Source organism: Miscanthus floridulus, chromosome 14, assembly GCF_019320115.1.
Source record: "Miscanthus floridulus cultivar M001 chromosome 14, ASM1932011v1, whole genome shotgun sequence".
Classification (NCBI taxonomy): domain Eukaryota; kingdom Viridiplantae; phylum Streptophyta; class Magnoliopsida; order Poales; family Poaceae; genus Miscanthus; species Miscanthus floridulus.
In genome coordinates this window covers 28,865,169-28,887,729 of record NC_089593.1, presented here as the reverse complement: position 1 = coordinate 28,887,729, position 22,561 = coordinate 28,865,169, and the positions used below count along the sequence as shown (strand labels likewise).

The following is a 22,561-nucleotide window of genomic DNA, read 5'->3' as shown; positions in this document are numbered from 1 at the left end:
TGGAGCCGCCCCTAAAAATTCATAGTGGCATAGTGTTTCTTTCAAACGATCTCGGATAGGAAAATGACTGGAATCAAAGTTGTAGATCTCGACGAGATCTAAAACTTTTTAATTGATTCTTTTTTTATTTTTGAATTTGTTTAGAGCCTTAAATATTCATTACAATATCTAGAAAACTCAATAAAAAAGAAAATATCATCCACTCAACTTTGGGGTGGATTGGTTAGTTGAGCTACACGCAAGCCACTCGTAGGACTTCTTACTTCCCACAATTTTCTTTTGTTGTTTTTGGCCTGATTTTAGGATTTTTGGAAATGGTTATCATGGTTCACTTTCAACGTCGATTTGCTGCCTCACGGCCATCCATATTAAGTTTAGGAGTCAGACCTGTATAGTTTTTAACGTATTAGAACTTTACCAATTGAGCCATTGGTTAGCTAATTGGATATCCTATACTCTTATAAAGCAAAACTCCACTAAGCCGTGTTATCCACTTCCTTCAAGCCAAGTTTGTTCTCCTCCAGTGATCACGCAAAACCCCACTAGCTTATTTCTCTAGCATATCCTTAAGCCACACCACCCACTTCCTTCAAGCCACGCATGTTGTCCTCCAGTGATCACGCCAGTAATTTTTCCATCCACTCAACCCTGCCGCCTGTAGCTGCTCGCCGCTCACCAAGTCACCAGTGGCGACGGAGTCCAGAAGGAGCTGCACGAGCAGAAGAAACATGCTCGAAGGTCGAAGAAATGGAGACCAACCATAGAGAATAGAGAGACAGCCGAGACGGGGGAGTAGACTGACTCTGACTTGCTTACCTTTCGATTAGCACCGCAGGCTAGCTAGCAGATCGTCAGAATTGGGTGCAGCATGCAGCGAATTGTTCCGTATTATTTATTCTACTAAGCACAAGCTTACTAATATTCTGATGTTTGTGGTCCGTGCTGCTTACTGCCTTACTCTAATTACCTCAACTATTCATATAGGTGACAATTTTTTCCTGGCAGATTCTTATCGCGTAACTTTCTATTAAACTGTACAATTTATACTATTTCACTAGAGGCTACCAATCGATTCCCACTAAGTGCAAACTCATTTTAAGTATAATTACTATTTTCAATATATATCAATATATACATGGCATATGGATATCATAATATTTGTTTGACCGTTACGTTTTCCTATAATTTGATATAATATTCTAATACATTTTTATTATATTCTTCCATAATGCAACAATTTTATTTCTAAGAAAATAATGTTGCAATGCGCAAGGTGTCATATACAAAATATTTCTAAGAGTATCCCGCATTCCCGTAGCAACACGCGGGGTATACTTCTAGTATCTAAAGAATAAAAATATTTATATATTTGTTAATTGTCTTAGGATATTTTTATTACTACTACTATTATTACAACTGGTACTACATTGCTGCTGCTATTATTATATATTACGACTATTACTTTTCTTTGTTGTTGTTGTTGTTTTTCATGTTTTTTACATCTACTTTCTTAGCACCACGCATCCATGTTTTTCCAAATTATCTTTTGCTCATATGCCGGCTTGTTATAGAGACTAAAATTTTATTTTATATTTTTCAAGAATAATAGGACCTGACCCTGTCCATCACATTAATCATGACCAATAAGCATCATCTTAATAAGAAGAACCTCTAGAACAAAGCAGCTTCCTACGTCGTGTTAAAAAGAACCTAGCTCGTTTTGTAGGGAAAACGCATAAGCGCCGATGAAATGAGAAGGGCCATCAAGGACAAAATACTATAATTCACTCTCCCCAATTAATGCAAGAGGTTCATGATGATCAGATGATGAGATGACACAAATACAATGACCACAATTACACATCCAAATTTTTCCTGCAGTTTGGGCGCACATCTAGGTACACACGTACATGTACACCAGGTCTCCTCCTCATTTAGCTTCACCCCACTTCCAGAAAACGTTGGAGCCGCACTTGAACTTCTCCTTCCCCTCGCACTCAATCTCGAGGTCGTCGGTGATGAAGGGTACTTTCTGCAAGAACACAATCAAGCACGGACACACATGATATGGCACAGGATGAGAAGAAATCAATTCAGATTATTATCAGGTGAGGTTTCTTATGAGTGTGATGAGAATGAACAACCTTCTGCTTGGCGAGGTCCTGGCACCCAGTGAAGTTGTAGGGGAACGTGCAGCTGCCGAACTCGACAGTGTAGGCGCGCGCAAAGTTGGCGCCGCTGGTTGCCAGCCTCTTCTTGTCGTTCAGCTCCTGATCGATCGCAGCAAAAAAAATCCTGTCAGGTTTCACATGCACTGAAACAAGCAAACAACTCTGACAAATATACACACAAAACTGACTGACCTTGTTGGCCTTGCTCTTCTCAAGGTACTCATCGATTATCCCGGCCTTGGCCGATCCGGTGGTGGCGGTTACGGCGAACACGGCCGCCAGGCCGAGCAGCGCGGCGCGGCGGCCCTCGGGCGCGACCAGCTGCACCCGCTTCGCCGGCAACGAGGCGGCGGCAGCCTGGGGCACTGCCGCGGCGGGCTTGAGCCCGACGACGCTGGAGTTCACGCCGGCCATGACTTGGTGTATGTGGTGTGGCTGACTGGCTGTGCGTGCTTGGAGCTTGGTTGGCTGGCAGCAGGGAGAGTGAGGATGGTTTTGTTTTTGATCGTGGGTGGCTGCAGGTGCGGTGGAGGGGAACTGACGCTGGCGAGGGTTGTGGTTGTGGTGGTGGGCGTGTGGATAGGGTGAGGCTGCTTCCATCCCATTGGCTGGGCTTTGCACACGTGGCACACATTATCCAAATGGCGATGGTCCCGTGTGACACGTGGCGGGTGTCCCTTGGGTATGCAGATCTTAAGGGAGGTATTATTGCTTGCTTAGGTGGCATGCATGGAGGCCTGTGACTTTCAGAGACCTACTCCAACCCCATTCCACTTTTATTTAGTGTTATATTTTGCTACATATGTTTCCTATTATCTGGAGCCACCACTTGATATATAGCATTCTACCCCCTCCGTTCCAAATTACAAGTCACTTTAACTTTTTTGGTTCATCCATTTTATATGTATTTAGATATATTATTATATCTAGATGCATAGCAAAATGAATGTACCAAAAAAGTCAAAGCGACTTATAATTTGGAATGGAGGGAGTACTTACATTATTTGAAGTTGTTTTATTTTAATGTAAATTGCCTCAAGTTCTTAATTTCGTACAAGTCATCCATTCTAATCCTTTTCAATCGATATTGTGATGAGCCAAAAACATGTTATACATCCATCTAAGGCTTTGTTTGGATCCATTAGCTGCTAATAGTAGTTAGCTAGTTTCGTCCAACTAGTGAAATAGTTGTTAGTTGGGTATTCAGCTAACTGTTAGATAAATCATTACCTAGACCTGTTTGTATATAGCTCATGTGATCCAAAAACCTTAGCATAGTGGAAACATGGAAATATGTGCAATTCCGGATCAATATCGCAACCAGATATCATTATTGGCCTCAAATATGATGCGATGATAGTAGCATGAAGAAACATGCCTACCCCTATGTTGTATAAAATGAAGGTAGTTTCATTTGTCTTAGTGAAACTTTTCTGAATTTAAACAAATTTAGATTGTGTTTGGTAGAGCTCTGGTTCCAACTAAAACTGCTCTGACTCTAGACCCTTTGGTGGAGTAGTTTTCTTTATCTCTAGATAACTCCTCTAGAAAAATGTTTTGTTAACTTCTCATGATAGATAAAAAAGGATAAAATATTCATAATGCCATTCCTTTTTCTTTTCTAGTTACTTTCATTCTGTATTTCATTCCTCTCTCTCGCCTCCACCTCGGCCACGTTGCATCCCTAACCTCCGCCTCCCATCCCCAACCCCCACACACGCCGCCTCCCTCATCTCCACCTCATTCATGCCACCTTGCTTGACTCCACCTCTTCTCGCTTTGCCTAGCACCCCGACGTCTATGCCTCATGCTTTGACCGTCGTCCGTCCTGCGTTTCGGGGAGGGCCTATGTGCATGGACAAAGGAGGCAGATGAAGCCACTTTGTTTTTGTTTCCGCAGTTGCTTCTGTCTCCAGTGAGCATGAATCCCGAGCAAAGCGAAGCATAGTGTTGTCCCTCAAGCTCATTTGGTTGATGGCGGCATGGACCTGCTCTAGGAGCGCTACCAAACGGGGCCTTATACAGTGGGAAATCTAAAATCACTCCGGCGTCAGTTATCTATTGCACACCATCAACCGATTTTTCCTCTCCTGTTGTTTTTCCTTTATTGGTCATAATAAGAAGAAATTTTCACTTGGAACAAAACTAAAACATGTATTTTTGCTGCATTCTGAAACTAATAAGTTTGGGAAGAAGTGTCGGCGGAACTATCTCTTATAAATTGTACAGAAAGCTTTACAATTGTTTGTCTTCACACCATTTTCGCCATGTCATTTATGCCACTGACACGTGGGACCCGTAGCACATGTCAGGAGCGTATGGTGTCGAGAGAGTGAGACGGTACTCTCAGGAATGCCCATTCTTGTTCCTGTGATTCCATCATTCCACCAACACCCAATTGCCTACTGTAGGTAACATCCTCGCTAATATATAGCAGTGTGTGTGTGTGTGTGTGTGTGTGTGTGTGTGTGTATTTCGTTCAAATGTACTATACTACCATGCCATCATTATTTTGCTTCATCAGATCCCGACGCCCAAGAAGTCGAAGAATTGCACGTCCTTCTCCTTCCTCTTTGCAACCGCACCGCCATTGTCATCGTCGCCACCAAGGTCGTCTTTGCTCATGTCATGGCGATGGCCGTCTAATAATGCGACGGCATCGGCGGCAGTAGGCACGTTGCAGTTCCTGATGACACCGTACGTTCCAGCTGGGCTGCTGAGGCCGAGCGGCCCGGAACCTGCAGGCACCGCGAAGCACAGCGAGCTGGTGGTGGTCGTCTTCGTCGCCGGCGGGCAGCAGCTTCCAAAATGGAAGTACTGAAACGACGGCTGATGACGAGGCAGAGCGCCGGTGGTGGCCTCGCCTATGAGGGTACCGCCGGAGCGGTGGTGGTGGCGGCGGCGGCGCGCCATGACGACGTGCCAGTGGTTCTTGACGGCGTTGTCGGTGCGGCCCGGGAAGAGGCGGGAGATGAGCGCCCAGCGGTTGCCGTGGGCGCGGTGCGCCTGCAGGAGCAGCTCCTCCTCCGCCGCCGTGAAGGGCCGCCGGTTGATCCGTGGGTCCAGCTGGTTGAACCACCGGAGCCGGCAGCTCTTGCCTACATACGTCCATCCGTGCCATTGCCATGCATAAACGAATCAGTCAGTAGCGTTCACATCCGTTACAGATTATATTGTTTCTGAACGTTCATCTGAAATGGAAAAATTGGATGCGCATGCAAGAAAAAGCTACTATATATATTTACTGATGCAGTCTTTGTGATAGTTTATAGAGAGTATATGCATGGACGGGTCATGGATGCATAATCAACAAACGATGAGTATGAAGTATATATATATGATACTAAAATAACGATTACATATTATACATATTTTTCTGCAGCTCCAACATGTGGTGCATGGCACATGATGAAAAGAGAAGAAACAAAGATTGAAAAGTAGCGCAGGCAAAGATGGATGGATGCCTCATGAACTTGAAATGAACCAAGGTGACATTCATTCGAATATATATATATATATATATATATATATATATATATATAGTGTATCGTATCACTCATTTATAAATCAACTTAAATATTCGATCTCCACATATAGTGTACGAATAATATATGAATGATGATGAATATCGATCCCACTTTTGTTGGCACTCCATCTATAACGATGATGCTAGAACTAAAATTGGCAAAAGCCTAAACGAACGAGAAGGAACAAAGCAAATATATATACAAGATTAATTAAAGAAACAAATCTGCTGTGCAAGTCATGGTGAGCAAACTTTTGTTCATGTGTACATGCATGATGATGTATATATGCTTCGTCAGAAAACGGAGGAGAAACAATCAGAGAAGGCTACTAGCTAGCTACCTACCTGATCTCCCCTCCAGATTCTCAGCAATGGAGTTCCAATTCTGCGGGCCGTACTTGTCGACGAGCTGCCGCAGCTTGTCGTCCTCACCGGGCCGCCAGTGGCCCCTAGATGGCCTCGCCCTGGACTTCTCCATTAGCTGGAGCGATCGAGGAAAAAGCTAGTAGCCAAAAGAACTAAGTAGTGAATGAGAGAGCTTGCTTGAATGATCGATGATCGGGCATGGTAAATAGGATGTTCGTTGGTTCAAGGTTTGGATGGAGGTCACACTCTTGTTTAGTTTTGCACGACAAGAGAGCGGCTTAACAGGCCTCTCTTTCAATCCACCACCTATATATTTCTCTATGAATTTCATTTGCGGATATACATACCCATCAGCTATATGTATCACATCTCATCTATGCATCTCACCGACCTCCCTATCTCAGCGTGTTCAGCAGCAATTGGCCAATAACGAGCTATATAATCCTGTGTCAGTCACAGCTCTCATTCGCAAAAAAAAAAAAAAAAAAAAAAAAAAAAAAAAAAAAAAAAAGTCACAGCTCTCGTCAGACTGGAGACTAGCTAGCGTCTTGCAGCCATGCTTAACTTCCTTAGCAATATTCTTTCGTCATCACCGATCGAGATATTCTCTCTCGTATATTAGATTAGTATTAGGATAGGGCAAACTGATAGATGGTCTGCATCTACGCCTCATGGGTCATCATCAGCGTCATCCTCTTTATGTTCTTGTTCATTTTCTGCACAATTTCCTCAGGACAGATCGATCGATAACATCGTCTTTTCCCATGGGAGCTACTAGCTACATATTTATCAATAATATTTTGAGCGCCAGTAGTAAAATATATAGCAGTACGTGTCTTTAATTTCATCGGACTAGCATGCTAATAATTAATGTACACGCATACATATCAAGGGATTACTTTTGTGTTTATTCATAATCTAGTATAAGCTAGCAATCCCTAGTGAGTTTGTTTATTTCACTCTGCTGTTAATTTGTTATATTACAAACTTTTCCGAATGCTGCAAGTTACAACTAGAAAACGTTCTGAATTTAATTTTGATATGTATTGCAGCTCCCTTCTTCCGTTACAACCATGATTATATAAATAGTAGTAATCCAAGTAATTAGGATGAGCATGCAAGCACTAGGCTCTTTAATTTGAGGAATCGAAGGTGGTTGCACCCTCAAGCCTTATTAAAATACAAGTTTCAACAAACATGATTTGTGAAAGAAAAGAAAAGGAAAGAGGATGCATTTAATAATAAGGAACAAAAATGAGGGAAACAAAATTATCTGAATGTGAGTTTGCATTAGACAAGTTGCGCAACAAATAAACAAGAGCCGACACACTAATACATATAGTAGCAAAATAAGTGGCATGCACAACAAATACTTAACTAAGTTTAACATAATTGTTGTTGTTGGTATAAATGCATTTATTTTCATTTCTTTTTTTGCATTGGTTACACTATCGTTTAAAAGGGAGTTAATGATGCTGATGCTGTAACTTTGTGATTTTATTACTAGTGGGCCCACATGTAAGCATTTGGCATTAGGATTATGATTGGTTTATCATTTGTTCAGGCCTCAATACACAACAAACAAATGTATGGGGAGTCTTTAAAGGAAAAAAACCAAAGTTTTGATGTATATTTGTTTGTCATGTCGAGTACTTACACCTATTAGAATGTATTGTGAAGAATAAAATATTATTTAATAGTTACTTTGACAATCTTTTTATCGAAAAAAGTTACTTTGACAATTATGTGTTCCTTTCTCCCAAATAAGATCATGATAACCATTGAAACATGAAAGCACCATCGCAACTGCTGGTAATAGAAAAGCCATTTATGGTTACCAAATCCAAGCTTAAGAGTCTCACACTGTAAGCATCGATCACTTGGCTTTCTAAGAACGTAGCTTTAGCTTGTGATAGTGAACAAGTGTTTCCTGAAGGCTGAAGTATTGTTTATTGCAAAAAGTGGTATGGAGTTGAACAAATGGAAGGACTACATGAATGAAGTGTTGTTGCGCCAAGTAGTTTCGTGTCTGGTAAAACTGTGACAGTTCAGAGGCTGGCAAGTCAGTATTGCGCAAGTCCAATAATTTAGCATTTGTCAGATGGCAAAACCAATAGCACTAGTTATTAGCTAACACCATATAACTGAGATTATTCTAGCTCTTAATAATTAACTCAATAACAAAAACAAATTAATTTTAATTTGCTAGATAACAATAGAAAATCAATTGTACAGCTGTTTAGCAGGCCAAAAAGGGAAATACTGTGCACTAGAATTATAATAAATATATATGTTGCTTCAGGTGGTAAATGCAAATGCATAGTTTTTTTTTTTAGAATTACACAGTATAACGTAAACGTCCATAACACGTACGCACACTCACTCTTATGAACACACGTACGTAAACCCTACCCCTATGAGCACCTCCGAAGGACTGAGCCGATAGATCACGAGATTTACGAAGTCACCACAGGCGCCTTGCTGTCGACGGGAACATCGCCTATCACTGAAAGCATAGCGCCGTTAAATCCTGGAATAAATCCAGAAAAATGCGAGCACCTGTGACAAGTCTAGGACTTGAACCCGGGTGGTTGTCTCTATTTATTAGGTGCAATTATCTACTTTTTTAGCTGAAATTACCCTTTTTTCCTTTTATCAACAAAATAAGTTGAGGTTACTTTCTGGGCTTCGAAGGTTACCATTGTCATTATATTTATAGTAGTAGGCTGACTCAAAAGGAGGAGCAAGGAGAAGCCTTAGTTAGAACCATTCTTGTTCAAAGGCAACGTTGAACTGAGAGGGACAACCAACCAGTGACCAAAGGATAAAAAAGGATACTAAGAAAACTATCGAGCTAACCAAAGTACATGTCGACAACTGACCATGCAAGTTATGTTATGGTATAAACAACTGGGTTCACACCAACTTATGCGGTGGTTTGGTTCATGTGTGAATGATACACTTGTACAAACCAACTAGATTTGTTCAACCTCATCAATGTGAATGAGTTGGGGACAGAGCTCCTGCCTGCATATTGACCAGTGATTCACTTTGTTGGAACAGTCATGGTCATGTAAATAAATTAAGCAACTCATATAATGTTTCTGCCTTAAGCCCATTTGAGACAGCTCCACACCATGTTTTTCAGCTAAATAGGTGCAGCCCCACAAACTCTGCTCTAGAAAAGAAAATAAAGTTTTTGAAACACTTCTTTAGGTATTTGTGGACCAGAGTTTGTTGACCAGTCCCAAACAGACCCTAAGTCCATGAGGTTGGTTTGTTGGAGCTCTTAATCGGTGTGTTCAATCGATTATGGTCAAGCAGCCGACTAGACATGGCGGATTTAGTTTCGAGAATTTATCACACATTTACATCTGTGTGCATTCCTGCAGAAATTATTGAATCATCTCAGGCTACTTGAATTTCCATTATCGGTTCACACTAGCATTTGAGATGTCTGCTATAATGCACATGGCATTACTTTTATAAAGGTATCAAAAATATTTCTTACAATATAACTGATGGCAAACAACTCGACCAATCATGCTCCCATCTACGTTCATCTCTCTCCTACCACCAATTTGTTCTTCATTGAAACAAGCCAAACCAGCATGAATTACAAGTACACCATCAACTAATTTAAGAACTTTCCAGAGAGCAGTCATGAACAGGTAACTAATATTTCTGTCACTGAAGGTAAGAAAGCCACATAGTTGACTCCAGAACTACACCCAATTTTGTATTATACAACAAACCCACTTGAAGATTGAGTGAAAGCAACAAGCAGCCATACATCCTGGTCTAGCCATAAATAAATTAATGAATTCAGCTCTGAGCTTCTGTCCATCAAGAACAGTTTGGGATCAACAAACTAGCTGCCCGTATATTTGTGATTCATCAGGTACTCGGCTGCAACAGGATCAGGTTCACGTGTCAATTATCATTCGCACTTGCGTCAGCAGCGGCTAAAATTCTTTCTTTATGTTTTACCTCTTCTGAGATCAGCAGTGGCTCCTCAATTTGAGGCCAAGGTGCTTCCATAATACCATTGGGTCATATAATCTAATTGAAATTGAACGTGTACTTTCTTTTAATGTTACTAGGCACATGAAAATGATAACTGATTCGACAGCATAATACCATTGGGTCATACAAACATATCATAGGTGAAACACATAACAAAAGTTGTTTCGAAAGCACCATGTTGATGCCCAAAACAATTTTCTTCCCCTGGAGCTATAATAAAATTAAACCACTGAAGCATGAACACAGACCATATTTGATTATTATAACACAGTTTCCTCCTTTTCTCTGTATATCAGAGAGTAAGGGAATTCAATATCTATGCTTGTATACACTTTAGCTTTGCTACATTTTTTTCAACTGTAAATGGTAAGGCTCATAGTATTATGGATTACAGAACTTCATTTAATATCACAATAACACGGTTGTTACAACAGTTTCCTACATTCCTCGGTAATCCGTATATTCATCTGAAAACGGATGCTATCAATATGCTGACACGCTGGCTTGCTACCGATAGACCAGTTTGGAAATGCACACTATGCCCTATGCTGACATCTACAGACTAATCCTAGCCTGACAAAAAAGGCAGCATGAGAATATCTATCAAAATTCAATCCACAAATCTATGTCCGCCAGAACTTTCATCAACAGGTCAGCAACTCAGCATGCATGCCTGACACCCTTCTATAATCGCTGAAGCCATATTCCATCAGTACACTAATTCAGAGATGCCTATCAACAATTCAGAACGGTACACTGTTCTGCTTCCAGAAAAAAAAAACATGTAGGAAAAGGAGGGCATAAAGATACTTACAATTAATGTTTAACGCAGCAGAAGCATAGAGCAACTTCGGCTTGGGCGTGTAAATCTCCCAAAGCTTGAACAATAGTTTCCCGGCTGTCTATTGTTTCTTCTTCATGGTGAAGCATTTTCCGTAATCTTCATGAAGTAGCACAGTTACAATGTATATCCGTTTGGCATTGCATATTTTAATGTGGGTTATATAAGCATCATTTTTGGAGCTAGCAATTATATTGGAATAAGATTCATCCAACTAAACTATATTCGACAATGCAGCACAACACAAAGCAACAAACACAAAGTGGCCCTAAAGGCAGCATAGTGATTTCATCACTCGGTGCTACTAAAGGTAACATGGGACAACGATTTTGTAACTTAAAATAGCTTGTCAGCATCTTTTACTTGTATCTTAACAGACCAAACTTACTAGAAAGGGAAAAGGTACATGTATTGCTGATCTACCATGACTATGTATTGCCAATTTGCCATGAGAAACTATGTATTGACGATTTACCATGAGTAACCTTACCTTTGTACTAGAGGAGTATCACCATGGCCAGTGCATACAATAAGCATAGCATTATCAGGTAGGGCACCATATAATTGCCTTATCTTTTTATCCAATTCACACAAAATTTCCTTTAATTCATGACAAATTTGACTTCTTGCTTTTTTTGAAGCAGTTTTTCCATCACATGTTTTTAATGCAATAGCCTCTGCGACACATGATTTCAACTTCTCTGGATCTTGAGCTCTTCGGTGGAAGTAAGATATCAATCCTGAGAATTGAGTCCAAATGAAGGCAACTTTGTCATTCTTCACCTGCAGTAGGATTTCAACTTATGATTATGAAAACATCTTAAAACATTTTGATAAAAATGTCTACACCTAGAAATGCATTGCACCAACCTCCTTCATTGATCTGGAGAGGGCATCATCATCAGAAAAAACAGCAATTGAATTGCAAGAGGTATCTGAATATCGCTTGAGAACAGACACATCATCAATAAGGGAGCATTTTTTCCCACTCTCATGCAGTATAGATGTCAATTTCCGCCTTGACAACGATGGTTGGGAACCAAAATCAGGACCTGGTTAACAAGTTATTAGAAAGTAGCAACAAAATGATATGCTTATGCTATGTTGTCTGTCTCCCTATCCACATTAGCAACTTACAGAAATGGATGTTATAACCAAACAAAAGCGATAGCAAAAATGCCTTCTTAGTTCTTACCATGTTTGATTTTCAATATAGCAAGTTCTAGAGCAGCTCTAGCATCTTCCACACTATCATGCCCAGATCCTGTGTTCTGGATCTCCCGGCCAAGAAATTTTTTTGTCAAGACACGCAAAGCAATCTTACAGCGAGACCCTCGATTATACTTGTACAAAACAGCTGTATCGATGATTAAACCATGAGATATCCGTAATGCCATAAGGTCATTTTCCAAGGAATGTCCGACAAGAATTGTTTCTTTATGTACAAGTCCAACAAACTCTTCCTGGAAACACGAACAAAACAGTGTAAAGCACAGGCAATGTTTCATGACATCCTAATGTACACATATAAAAAGATCGCTAAAAAAAATCTAAGAACTAACCTGAATTTCCTGTAGGGTTGTGGACACATCAGCCAACATCTCAGCAGTGATTCCACTGAACCTGCTCTATTAAAAAACAATTACATCATGTAATGGACACTTAACAACCCGTTCAGAATATTATGACAAATGAAGTTCATATAACAAATAATCAGTTTTAATATTCATAATAGAATGCACAAGCATCAAAATACATCCAACATGTATTTTGACACCAAGTTATAAAATAACCATGTCAAAAGAAAAGGTTGGCATAAAAACCACAATATAGTGTCTGCTAACCATAAAGGGGAGGTAAAAGCACCATATACCTTGTGTTGTAATCAATGATTGGATTAGCAGGCTTAACTAGTTTATCTAGCACCACCTGAAAAGAATAGAACAAAGTCAGAACTCATTGAACAGCGAAGTGTGATGAAAAGAATGGATCATGCAGGAGCATACAAAGGAAAATGTCCTCATACTATTGACAGGAGGTGGAATTAAGCACTAAGAAAACAATTGTTTTAAGAACTCACAGAGCAATGAGCAACATGTCATAAAAAAGGTAAGGAAACTAGGAAAGGAAAGTTCATACCGATCCTTTAATATCAATTAATGTCACTCTTGTAAGCTCAAATCCAGCTTCTGTCACGCACTGCAAAAGTTGAAAATTATCACTACATATATTCAACAAATATTAGCAATAAGTATTTATGACACCGGCAGTCCGGCACAGTTGTAGTAATGCCTTCTCAAATATAATAACACTAAAATAGTAGTGATTTTTTTTAAAACAAAGCAATGGCTTGAAACCATACATCATTACATTTATCAGGAGTCACATTACCATTTCACAATCAAGTGCAAGAACTTTATGTGGCGAGGAACCTGAAGGAGCTGATACAGTAGGGACAAAACCTAAAATGGCAATGATAAACATATGTCATTTGAATAATAGGCATTAAAGGGCAAGGGGAGGGACAACGAAATACTCCCTTCCAAAATATAGGATGTTTCAGTTTTATCCATTAAACTTCTCTAACTTTGATCAACTTTATAGAAGAATACACCAACATCGACAATAACAAATTATTTTCATTAAATCCACCATGAAACGTCTTTATGGTGCAATTAACATTTTTCAATAATTTTGGACAAAACCAAAGAAGTTTGACTTAGGAAAAAACTGAATCGACCTACAGTTTGGAACAGAGGGATAGAAGGTAACCTGGTAAATTGAAAGAGTAGCCATTATCTTCCATGTCTTTCTCCGAAAGTGTGTAATATGTAACAGGAAATGGTATGTCCCCAAGATCATCCAGACTTGATAGTTTTCCTGAGACCAAAATGAAAATGTTAACCAGTTGCACAAAACATAAATTCTCAATCTAGGTTCAAAAGTGCCTGTTTTTCCATGGACAAAGATATATCTACTCTAATGTCAATAAACATACATATACAACAAATAAATAGAATAAATCGCTACAGAAATAAGAGAGCATCTTCGGCTTAGAGAACCAGATAATAAGTGGTCAGCAAGAGATGTATATGGCTGATACTATAAGATGAATTAAGAGGGAAATACTGCTATAGTCGTAAACTTATGCAAGATGCCATACTGACAGTACATTTGTGATGAAATATGACTGATAAAAACACAATTAGTATTTAGAGAAGGGTATAAAGAAAAAATCATCATCTGTAATGTCAACTTAAAATGAAAAAACTTGTGACCAAGAAAGGGCAATACAAAAGGATTGAAATTGTCAAATCAGTATGAGAATCTTTGAAATAAAGAATGCCAGCTCTCCTGCATGTTCGAGAGGAAAAAAAAAGCATGCCAGTCTTCATAGTCAAGTTCAAATCTTCCAGTGGCTATCACAATAATAACAGACCAGGCCCAATGAAGCAGGACACTGTTAAACCTGAACCACGATGACAACACAGTGCTAAGAAGTCAAGACATACCATCTCTGTCAGGTTTAGATGACTGATTTGATGTTTTGACATCACGCTTTCTCTTTACTCTGCAGGTTAGGAGCGCATCAATGGTGTGCCTCTCATCCGGTATACAGCTGCTAGAATAGGACTAGATTAGCAATGCATCCATATAGGAAGAAATTATACAATTTTCCCTAACTGTAGACAATAACACAAAATGCACAAACCTTGAAGCTAGAACAGGTTTTGGATTGCCACATAATTCTTTCAGAGAAGAAAGAAGTCGAGTTTGTGACATATATAAAGCTGCATCAAGGCCAGGAACATATAGTAGGACGACTTTGGGTATAAGAGGTTTGTTCTGAAAACCAACAACAGGAATATTTGTAGTGTTAATAAAGATAGTTAATATTTGTGAAAGGTGACAAATAACCTATAACTAAACTAATCGAAGAAATCAAATGCATTGAAGAGTGGATTGATCACTGAAGTGCAGTGGGGAAAAAAACTCTGTTAAGATTCATTGAGTGTGATGAAGATAACAGCAAGAAAAATACAAGCTCTACAAATTGAAACTAAGATAACATATCAATACCTCAAAAAAGCAACATGTTTGAAAGAGCACAACCAGAAGGACAAAGTACCTTAATCTCAAACAAAGGACAAAGTACCTTAACAAACACCCAAGAAGGCAGCATGCCGTCACCAATAACCCAAGTAACTAGACCCTGAACGTCCTGCATTACAACAAAATGGCTCTTTACTAAACTACAAGAACAAGAATAGTTTTCACGAGCCAAATTTCATTAAGCTTTTGTTATGAACGAACCTGCAGATTTAATGTAGAGTTTAAAGCAGCCTCCTTGAAAACAACATCAGGCTTCGCCTGGACAGGATAAACAAGAAGAGACAGTATGAGTTGGAAGCACAGAAAATACAAAAAATACAGATAAAATGTCTATTAGCAAAGTAAGCAGGCAGCAGCACAAGAATGATTCACCAACAAGCAGACAACTAACAGCTCACTTTTCAACTAAATGAAGGTTTGAGAGTACCCTATCAAATTAATAAATAGGCAGCATGACATCACCAAATAGTCAATTATTATGCCATGTCGATAGCTCCAGTACAAACAAGTGGTTTAGGATTCAACTTAGAAAGTCGCTAATTTGATGAGCAATCCCTAAGTTGATGAGGAGGCTCTGAAGTCTGAATACAGTACAGATAGCACCGCTCCAAGTGCAGTACCACTTTACTATTCAAACAAGAGGAGCCCCATATTGCTACCTATCAAGCAATCAGTCAACATTCACACCTTCGAAATTCAAAGTACAGAACTCCTAAGTAAACAAGCCACGGAAGTTTTCAAGCTGTGTCCAGTGTCCTTGAAAAATGTTGGGCGGCTCAAAGCTGATAAATGGATCAATCCAGTAAGCCCTTGTAGTCTCCCAACCCATCAGCATTGCCTCATATCCATAACATCCATTTGCACAAATTTGCTTTGAAACAACAGTGCAAACTTCATAGTTACAGTTCACGCCCAGCAACAGTAGCAACATTTCCCACCCTCACTACAAATCCCATGGTAATTCAGCCAACATCGATATCAATCACAGTCCCATCAGTCATGATGCAATGCAACATCCTCTGTTTCAATCTCAGCAGAACTCCTACTGGACGAATTCCAACCAATCAAATTAACATACTCGCAGCTAAAACCAACCACCTGCAGGCTGCAGCACCTCTAATTTTGCCATACATTGGGGATTCAAAGAAATCCACTAACAAAGCAACAGAGAACGAAAAAATGCGATCTTTTCCAATAACGGACCAACTCAGCTCTACTTGATGACAAATTCCCCTTCATGTCACACCACACCGAAACCTTAATAGTCCGAGAGGGGGGAGAGCGGGAGGCGAAGAAAAGAGAGCACGTACGTTAGGGCCGTACAAGTCGTATAGCGCGGAGGAGGCGCCGCCGCCGTTGCCGGAGGGGGTCGACATGGAGGCCGCCGCCACCGCCGAGGTGGTTGCCCTAGTGCTTTGCCGCTCTCGAAGCTTGCAGGAAAGCCCTCCGAGTGTCGTCTTTTTCTGTGCTGTTGGACTTGGACGGGGGCCTTTCTGCAAATATAGCATTTCCTTTGAGGAGGGGGAGACGAGACCTCTGGCTATCTCGAACTAAACACCTAAAATACCAAACTCATTTATTCTTTAGATAGTGCTATAGATAAAAGATTTAATATATATTCGACATTTTCTTTAACAATGAGACCATAAGAGAATATTTTTTGCAAATGGGTTTTCAGAAGGGAGAATATCTATATTTGGGTTGTGCCTCTCAAACAATCTAAAATAGATCTTTCGGTAATCTGTTGGAGGTTAATTTTAAATTTCTTGCTATTTTAGTTAGATGCCATATAAATTCCTCGTTGGAGATGGTCTTAGCAGGCGGGAACATCGTTCCGATTCGCGGAACGGGAACGTGGCGGGACGTCGTCCCGACACATGATGGAACGCGACTCGCCATTGCTCCGGTCGCTGGCTCGTGGCTTACCGCTTGGCTCTCGGCGGCTGCCCGGACGCCGAGCCGGTGAACGGCAGGAAGCGACTCTTGGCCAGGAAGCCTCCCCCGCAGCGCCGCTTGGCTCTCTTCTCAACGCCGCAGGAAGCGACCGTGGCCGGTGGCTGGCTATGCCGCTGCCTGTGCGTGGGCGTGTGGCCGTGTGGGTTAAAGTGGGCTTTAGGGTTCATTTGGATGGAAAAATCTAACAGACCAATAAATAAAACAAAAAAAATGACTGGAAAACATCGGGAGTGACTACTCGTCACCCGGTTGATAATTATCATCCAGCCAATCATAAATGAACACAGTCATATGTAGAGTGAGGTTAAGGCGAGCATCTGGAGTCGTGCGGCTCTTGCATCGAGTGCTCGCTTGCATGCATCACAGGGACACGTGTCAATCCTTTATCGCACGGTCGCATAAACAGGCAGCCAGGCCTTTCACGACATGACATACAAATGGGCAAATTGAGCCCACAACACACAACACAGCAACCAACTAACGGTGGATGGATAGAAATTCCGAATCCGAAATAATATGACACACAGGGGGAACTCGAAGTCGCAACGTTCCAAAAGAAATCTCTATCCTGGCAATGGACCAACCACCACATCACTGAAAGTGGAAGTTGTATGCTGGTGCTGGTGCTGCCTGGGAGAGGAGCGGCGAGCGTCCTGCGTCGGACTCGACTGTCGAGTCTTGGTGTTGAGTCCTCACATAACAAATTGTTCAGCTGGTTGGATAGCTTGTTTTAAGATTTATTCTGGTGTGTGTTCGTGCCACCGGAAGGGAATGACGGGGAGAGAGAGGAAGAACAACATAGATAGATCGGAGGACAAAAAATACCTTCTATACCCCTTCTCTCTCATGATGTTATAGGTCTTGTTCGCGTGCCCTTAAACCTAGCTTGATCCGTTTTTTTTTTCATCCAGAACAGTATTTTCTTCTCATAAATTTCTCCAGAATTTCTCCACAACCATATTAGCCGAACACCCCCATTATGTGTTGTGTTTACAAGAAATACGATTTCATAATGATACTATACAATCTTTAGAGTTGGTAGTATGCATTAGTAAATCACACGATGAATGGCTTCCGTGAGCAAAATACGCCGTAAACCAATTACTACATCCATCCCTAAATAGCTGTCGTCATTGGTATGTTTGCCGTAAGTTTGACTCAATTTATAGAAAATGCGTGCAACATTTATATCTTTAAATAAATTTATTAAAAAACTAGATTCAAATAAATGATACGAAATATTTACCATAAATATTAATATTTTTAATATATATTTAATCAAAGTGATTTCTCCAGAAGCGAAAACGATAGTTATTTAGAGACAGAGAGAGTACGTCAATGTAATGTAAGAGTGTGTTTGGTAAGGATTCAAATTCTCATAGAAATATTTCGGATTAAGATTCTACAAAAAAACCGCTTTAGATGATGAATTAGAATCACTATTATGAGATCGTTGGGCTAGTAAGCTATATTCTATTTAAAAAATATATTTTGTCATTAAAAACATATTAGATAAAAATTTTCTTAAAAAATTCAGAACCTTCCATCGTAACCTTTTTTACTTATGCCGAAATTTAGTTTATGCGAATATTTATGCTAAAATATTACGAGAGAAAAATACTGTTGTGGCTTAAAAAAGCAGCTGTAAGCGGGACGTTTTTTTACACAGTGCTAAGCATCCAAACACTGCCGAAGTTCTGGAACTCAACCGCGGCCGCGGAGAAACCTCGCTCCTCACAGCCGCCGTCCTGTCAAGCTCGGAGCTCGGTGCCCCTGCTTCACATCTCCCTCCCGGCCTCCCCATCCGCAGTTTTCACATGTCAGGCCATCAGCACCACCATCGCCTGCACGCTTCTCCATCTCCGGGCCTCCTGCACCACATCTCCCTCCCCATCCGCAGTCTTCACCGTACGCGGCCTCCCTCGGTCTCATTCCGCCCGCACCTCCCCACGCCGCCGCAGTCTCTCCCTTCCCCACTCCCAAAGAAACGCTCCGACTACGAAGCCGCGGCTGATTTCGGGAAGCTGGCCGGCGGCGCGGTGGCAGATGATACGACAGAGGCGGCGGAGCAACTGGAGTACGGGGGCGGCGGGGTGTACACACCCAGCGTGGGCGCCGGCCTCCCGGCGCTTCTTCGCGCGGGCCGCGCAGGACCCGCTGCCGACCCGGTGTTCTTCCTCCTGACCGCCGTAGCCGTCACGGTGAGACTCGCCTGGCCTGGGCTTGGCCTTTATTGGTTGGTTCCTTTCCTTTTGTGCAATATGCTCATCGGCTGCTCTGCCTTTTGTTGTGTGTGCGGCCGGCCAGACTTCAGTAGCGTTCTCGGGCATGGTGGCCGTCGCGATTCCAACGATGCTAGTAAGTCTTGCGATGCCGCTCCTAGCTTAACCTGTAAAGTTTAGCTCTGCAATTGCTGTTTCTATTGTGATTAATTTGCTTTTAGTTTGGAATGCTGCAATTGGTAACCATTCCAGTATTTTTCAAAAAGATTAGAATTTTACTGCTTTACCCCCATTGAAGCTTTGAGGGTTCATGGCGGTTAAAACTTAAAACAGATATAGATAGTCCATCATACTTACTGAATTAATGGGTAAAGGCAATCCTCTATAATGCAGTCTATCTTCTATTTGGAATTAATAACAATGTTTGTCCCTGGAATTAGTTGATTTGTAAGGGTTGTCAAAGTGCAATTATCGCGTTACATCTTCTACTTGGAACTAATTACAATGCAGCTCCTTGTTAGTTAAGAATATCAATATTCATAAGCTCCATGACTCTTTCTTTAATGACCCAGACAAATGTATATACATCAGGCTGTGAGATTCTATCAACTCCAAACCAACTTCTCGGTGAAAAACCTCATGAAGTTAGTCCACAAGTGGTCAGAATTTCTAAGTTTTCGTGGGTGTGGGGGCAGGGACATTGTTTTTCATGATCAAGCATTCAAGCTTGATTGCATTTGGAAAAACGGAAACAAATAGTAGCAACCATAATGCATACCTGAACTTGTCTTTTTCTGTTTCTCCCAAATGCAGTTGAGTTTGTTCATGACTTTTTTTATGCTCATGTAGAGACCACCATCCCCATACACCCGCAAGTGATTTGAGAATTTTTCAATTGTTGTATGCTTATTTCTGATGAGGCCACAGGCCAGTTGTAACTCAGAAGTTTGTGCTGCTTCAGTTCGAAACAGTTGGTTTTGCCTATTATATTCTTTAACTGGTTGTATAGTCCCGTAGTGTAATTAGTCTGATAGAATTTTAAGACTTTGCTGCTCATCAGGCTATGAGGAGAGCTGCAAATTCATTTACCATGCTGGCAGATGCAGCTCTTGAGGAATTACCGAGTACAATGGCCGCTATAAGGCTTTCTGGCATGGAAGTCACTGATCTTACCCTTGGACTTAGTGACTTGAGGTAAGAGTGTAAAGATGGAGTACATATTGCATGAAATGATGTTTGGGTTCAATATACTCTCTCACAAATATAAACCCATCTTGGTTCGTCTTTGCCTTAAGTCAAAATTATTGAACTTTGACCATTAAACTCAAAAATCTTATAGTAACATAAGATTGATAGTTCCAGATGCATTACAGAAAATACTTTCATATTCTTGTATTGTTCTATGTAAAATTTTAAATATTGTGGTCAAAGTTAAAAACAGGTTTGACTTTGGATAAATCTATATGGACTTGTATTTTTGATCGGAGGGAGTAGTACTCCTGTCAACATAGGCACATTCTTTCCCTTTCAGTAGTTCGGACCCCAGTTAACATACACTGTAACAGATCATTCTAACATCTGCTGGTTTATAGTTTCAGACATTCATAAATGCCAAAGGACCTGAATTCCAGTTCATATCTGTGGACAGCGATCCTTGATGTTTAGTCTATATTATGTGATATATGGATTTGGTTGGGATAGAGGGAAGAACCAGTTAGTTGCCCTCCCTCTTCAGGCTCTGACTACTTTCTAGTGTTCTTCTTGCTTGATTCTAATCTGTCTCTGTTTATATAGAGGTGACACCTAATAAATCCTTATCTCTAGATAACCCTATCTTATTTGCTAATTAACATCTAGCCAACTGCCAACCTTATTAACTTGGGCCATTTTCCTTTTTTGGAGGCACACCAACCTCCTTCATGGGCCTATACTGCCCATGACATTACATGACCTCTCCAAGACAGCTTGTCCTCAAGGTGTGGTAGTGGTCAAAGTTGTTGGCCTTTGGAACTCCAGAGTCAACAGATGGACATCATGGCTCTTGCGAATGAGCAGTTGGCTGCCACAGAAGATTGATGATGCTTGATGTTTTTTTTTGCGAGCGATGATGTTTGATGTTAGTAAAAAAGCAGCACCCATGTGCCACCAGCCCACCATCATATGGCTGTGGCAGCCAAGCTTACTGTGGAAGCCACAACTGAAGGTCTTGATAGCTTCGCATGACAAATGGAAGCAAGTGGTGGAGTAGCAAATCTTGGGTTGTTGAACTCCTTGCAAGATTGAGAATGCAGCACTGATGGAGAGGGCTCAACAATGACTTGGTAGCCAAAAAGCCTGCACATTATGATATTGATGTACTTAGTTCCATAAAATAGTTTAGCTGAATTAACTTTAGAAGCGATTTTGATGTATTCTTTACAAAGTCAAGTCACAGACTATGCACATTCAAGTAGGATCTGTCATCCTAGGACAGATGGCACTAATCTTCTCTAGCTAATGGCAAAGTTGCTAGCTATTCTTTAGTAAAGGCATATACCGTCGTCTAACTAGTGTGTGGCATATCCATTTGCAGTCATGAGATAGCAGATGGTGTCAACAAGTCAGCAAAGGTTGCGCAAGCAGTGGAAGCTGGCATGGGACAAATGCAGGACATGGCAATGTGTATGTTTTCCTGAGAGAACTTCACCATTCATCTTTACCACATTTATGTTTTATAATTGTTTTATGTCATTCATATGCGCAGCAATGATTAAAGAGCGAGCAAGCTTGCAGACTATTCCCACTGCCGGAGCAGATAATAAGTCCCATAAATCTTCTAGACAGCAGGGGCGACGAGAAAGAGGTGCAAATACCTGAAAGTGAAGTATTCAATTTCCTTCAAGAGATGCATCTTTTTTTATGTTTTTTTCCTTGCTCTGAAGTATGTACAAAATGTCAGATAGTAAGTCTAAATCTTTCTTCGAGGCGATGTATGTTTTTCAAACGTTTTCTGCTTGCTCTGACTAATGTAAGTTGAGCAATGTCTGCCACGCATTCTGTTTGTCTCGGGTGCCCATTTGTCTCTGGTGCCAGAAAAATATACTTTGTAAATGCAATGTGAATGTGATCTCAAATGACATGCTTGACCTCAGAAAAGAAATTTTGCAGACTAGGTTTGCATGTCCACAAGACCCAAACTACGACATTAGGGTGACAACAAAGGGTGGACATGTATCTGTTCCGGCCACTGGAGTGACAACAGAGGCTCTTAAGCCTGATGTCCTAACCTAACAACTAACATAGCAAAGATTGAAATTATGCAGGTCTCAAAATCCCAGGCCACCTCTACCTTTAATTTGGC

At 40.8% G+C, this 22,561-nt stretch overlaps 4 protein-coding genes across 12 annotated transcripts; 1 reads left to right on the top strand and 3 right to left on the bottom strand.

Annotated features, from left to right (window-relative positions):
* Positions 1–1,765: 1,765 nt before the first annotated feature.
* Positions 1,766–2,690, bottom strand: LOC136504651 (photosystem I reaction center subunit N, chloroplastic-like). The gene is made up of 3 exons (XM_066499607.1): positions 2,364–2,690; positions 2,145–2,270; positions 1,766–2,032 (listed from the first exon to the last, which is right to left on the bottom strand). Exons 1-3 carry the CDS (start codon positions 2,583–2,585, stop codon positions 1,931–1,933), a joined length of 450 nt encoding a protein of 149 aa, XP_066355704.1. The 5' UTR covers positions 2,586–2,690; the 3' UTR covers positions 1,766–1,930.
* A 1,687-nt stretch (positions 2,691–4,377) lies between these two features.
* On the bottom strand, positions 4,378–6,422 carry LOC136505076 (transcription factor CSA-like). Its single transcript, XM_066500171.1, has 2 exons — positions 6,043–6,422; positions 4,378–5,269 (listed from the first exon to the last, which is right to left on the bottom strand). Exons 1-2 carry the CDS (start codon positions 6,173–6,175, stop codon positions 4,692–4,694), a joined length of 711 nt encoding a protein of 236 aa, XP_066356268.1. The 5' UTR covers positions 6,176–6,422; the 3' UTR covers positions 4,378–4,691.
* A 3,107-nt stretch (positions 6,423–9,529) lies between these two features.
* On the bottom strand, positions 9,530–16,551 carry LOC136505073 (small RNA degrading nuclease 5-like). Of its 9 annotated transcripts, none has more exons than XR_010771080.1 (16): positions 16,354–16,551; positions 15,245–15,301; positions 15,087–15,152; positions 14,643–14,776; positions 14,443–14,552; positions 13,703–13,810; positions 13,322–13,392; positions 13,070–13,129; positions 12,804–12,859; positions 12,493–12,553; positions 12,126–12,393; positions 11,801–11,982; positions 11,421–11,713; positions 10,904–11,029; positions 10,054–10,141; positions 9,530–9,972 (listed from the first exon to the last, which is right to left on the bottom strand). XR_010771080.1 is itself a non-coding variant. In XM_066500168.1 (15 exons), exons 1-14 carry the CDS (start codon positions 16,549–16,551, stop codon positions 10,906–10,908), a joined length of 1,788 nt encoding a protein of 595 aa, XP_066356265.1. In that variant the 3' UTR covers positions 9,531–9,972; positions 10,904–10,905. The 9 variants fall into 9 exon arrangements, 7 of the variants coding, with proteins under 7 accessions (XP_066356265.1, XP_066356266.1, XP_066356264.1 ...); XR_010771079.1 differs by having other exon boundaries at positions 10,054–10,125; XM_066500168.1 differs by lacking the exon at positions 10,054–10,141 and having other exon boundaries at positions 9,531–9,972.
* A 2,147-nt stretch (positions 16,552–18,698) lies between these two features.
* Positions 18,699–22,348, top strand: LOC136505168 (uncharacterized). Its single transcript, XM_066500281.1, has 5 exons — positions 18,699–19,200; positions 19,307–19,357; positions 20,282–20,415; positions 21,794–21,882; positions 21,965–22,348. Exons 1-5 carry the CDS (start codon positions 18,817–18,819, stop codon positions 22,075–22,077), a joined length of 771 nt encoding a protein of 256 aa, XP_066356378.1. The 5' UTR covers positions 18,699–18,816; the 3' UTR covers positions 22,078–22,348.
* Positions 22,349–22,561: the final 213 nt, after the last annotated feature.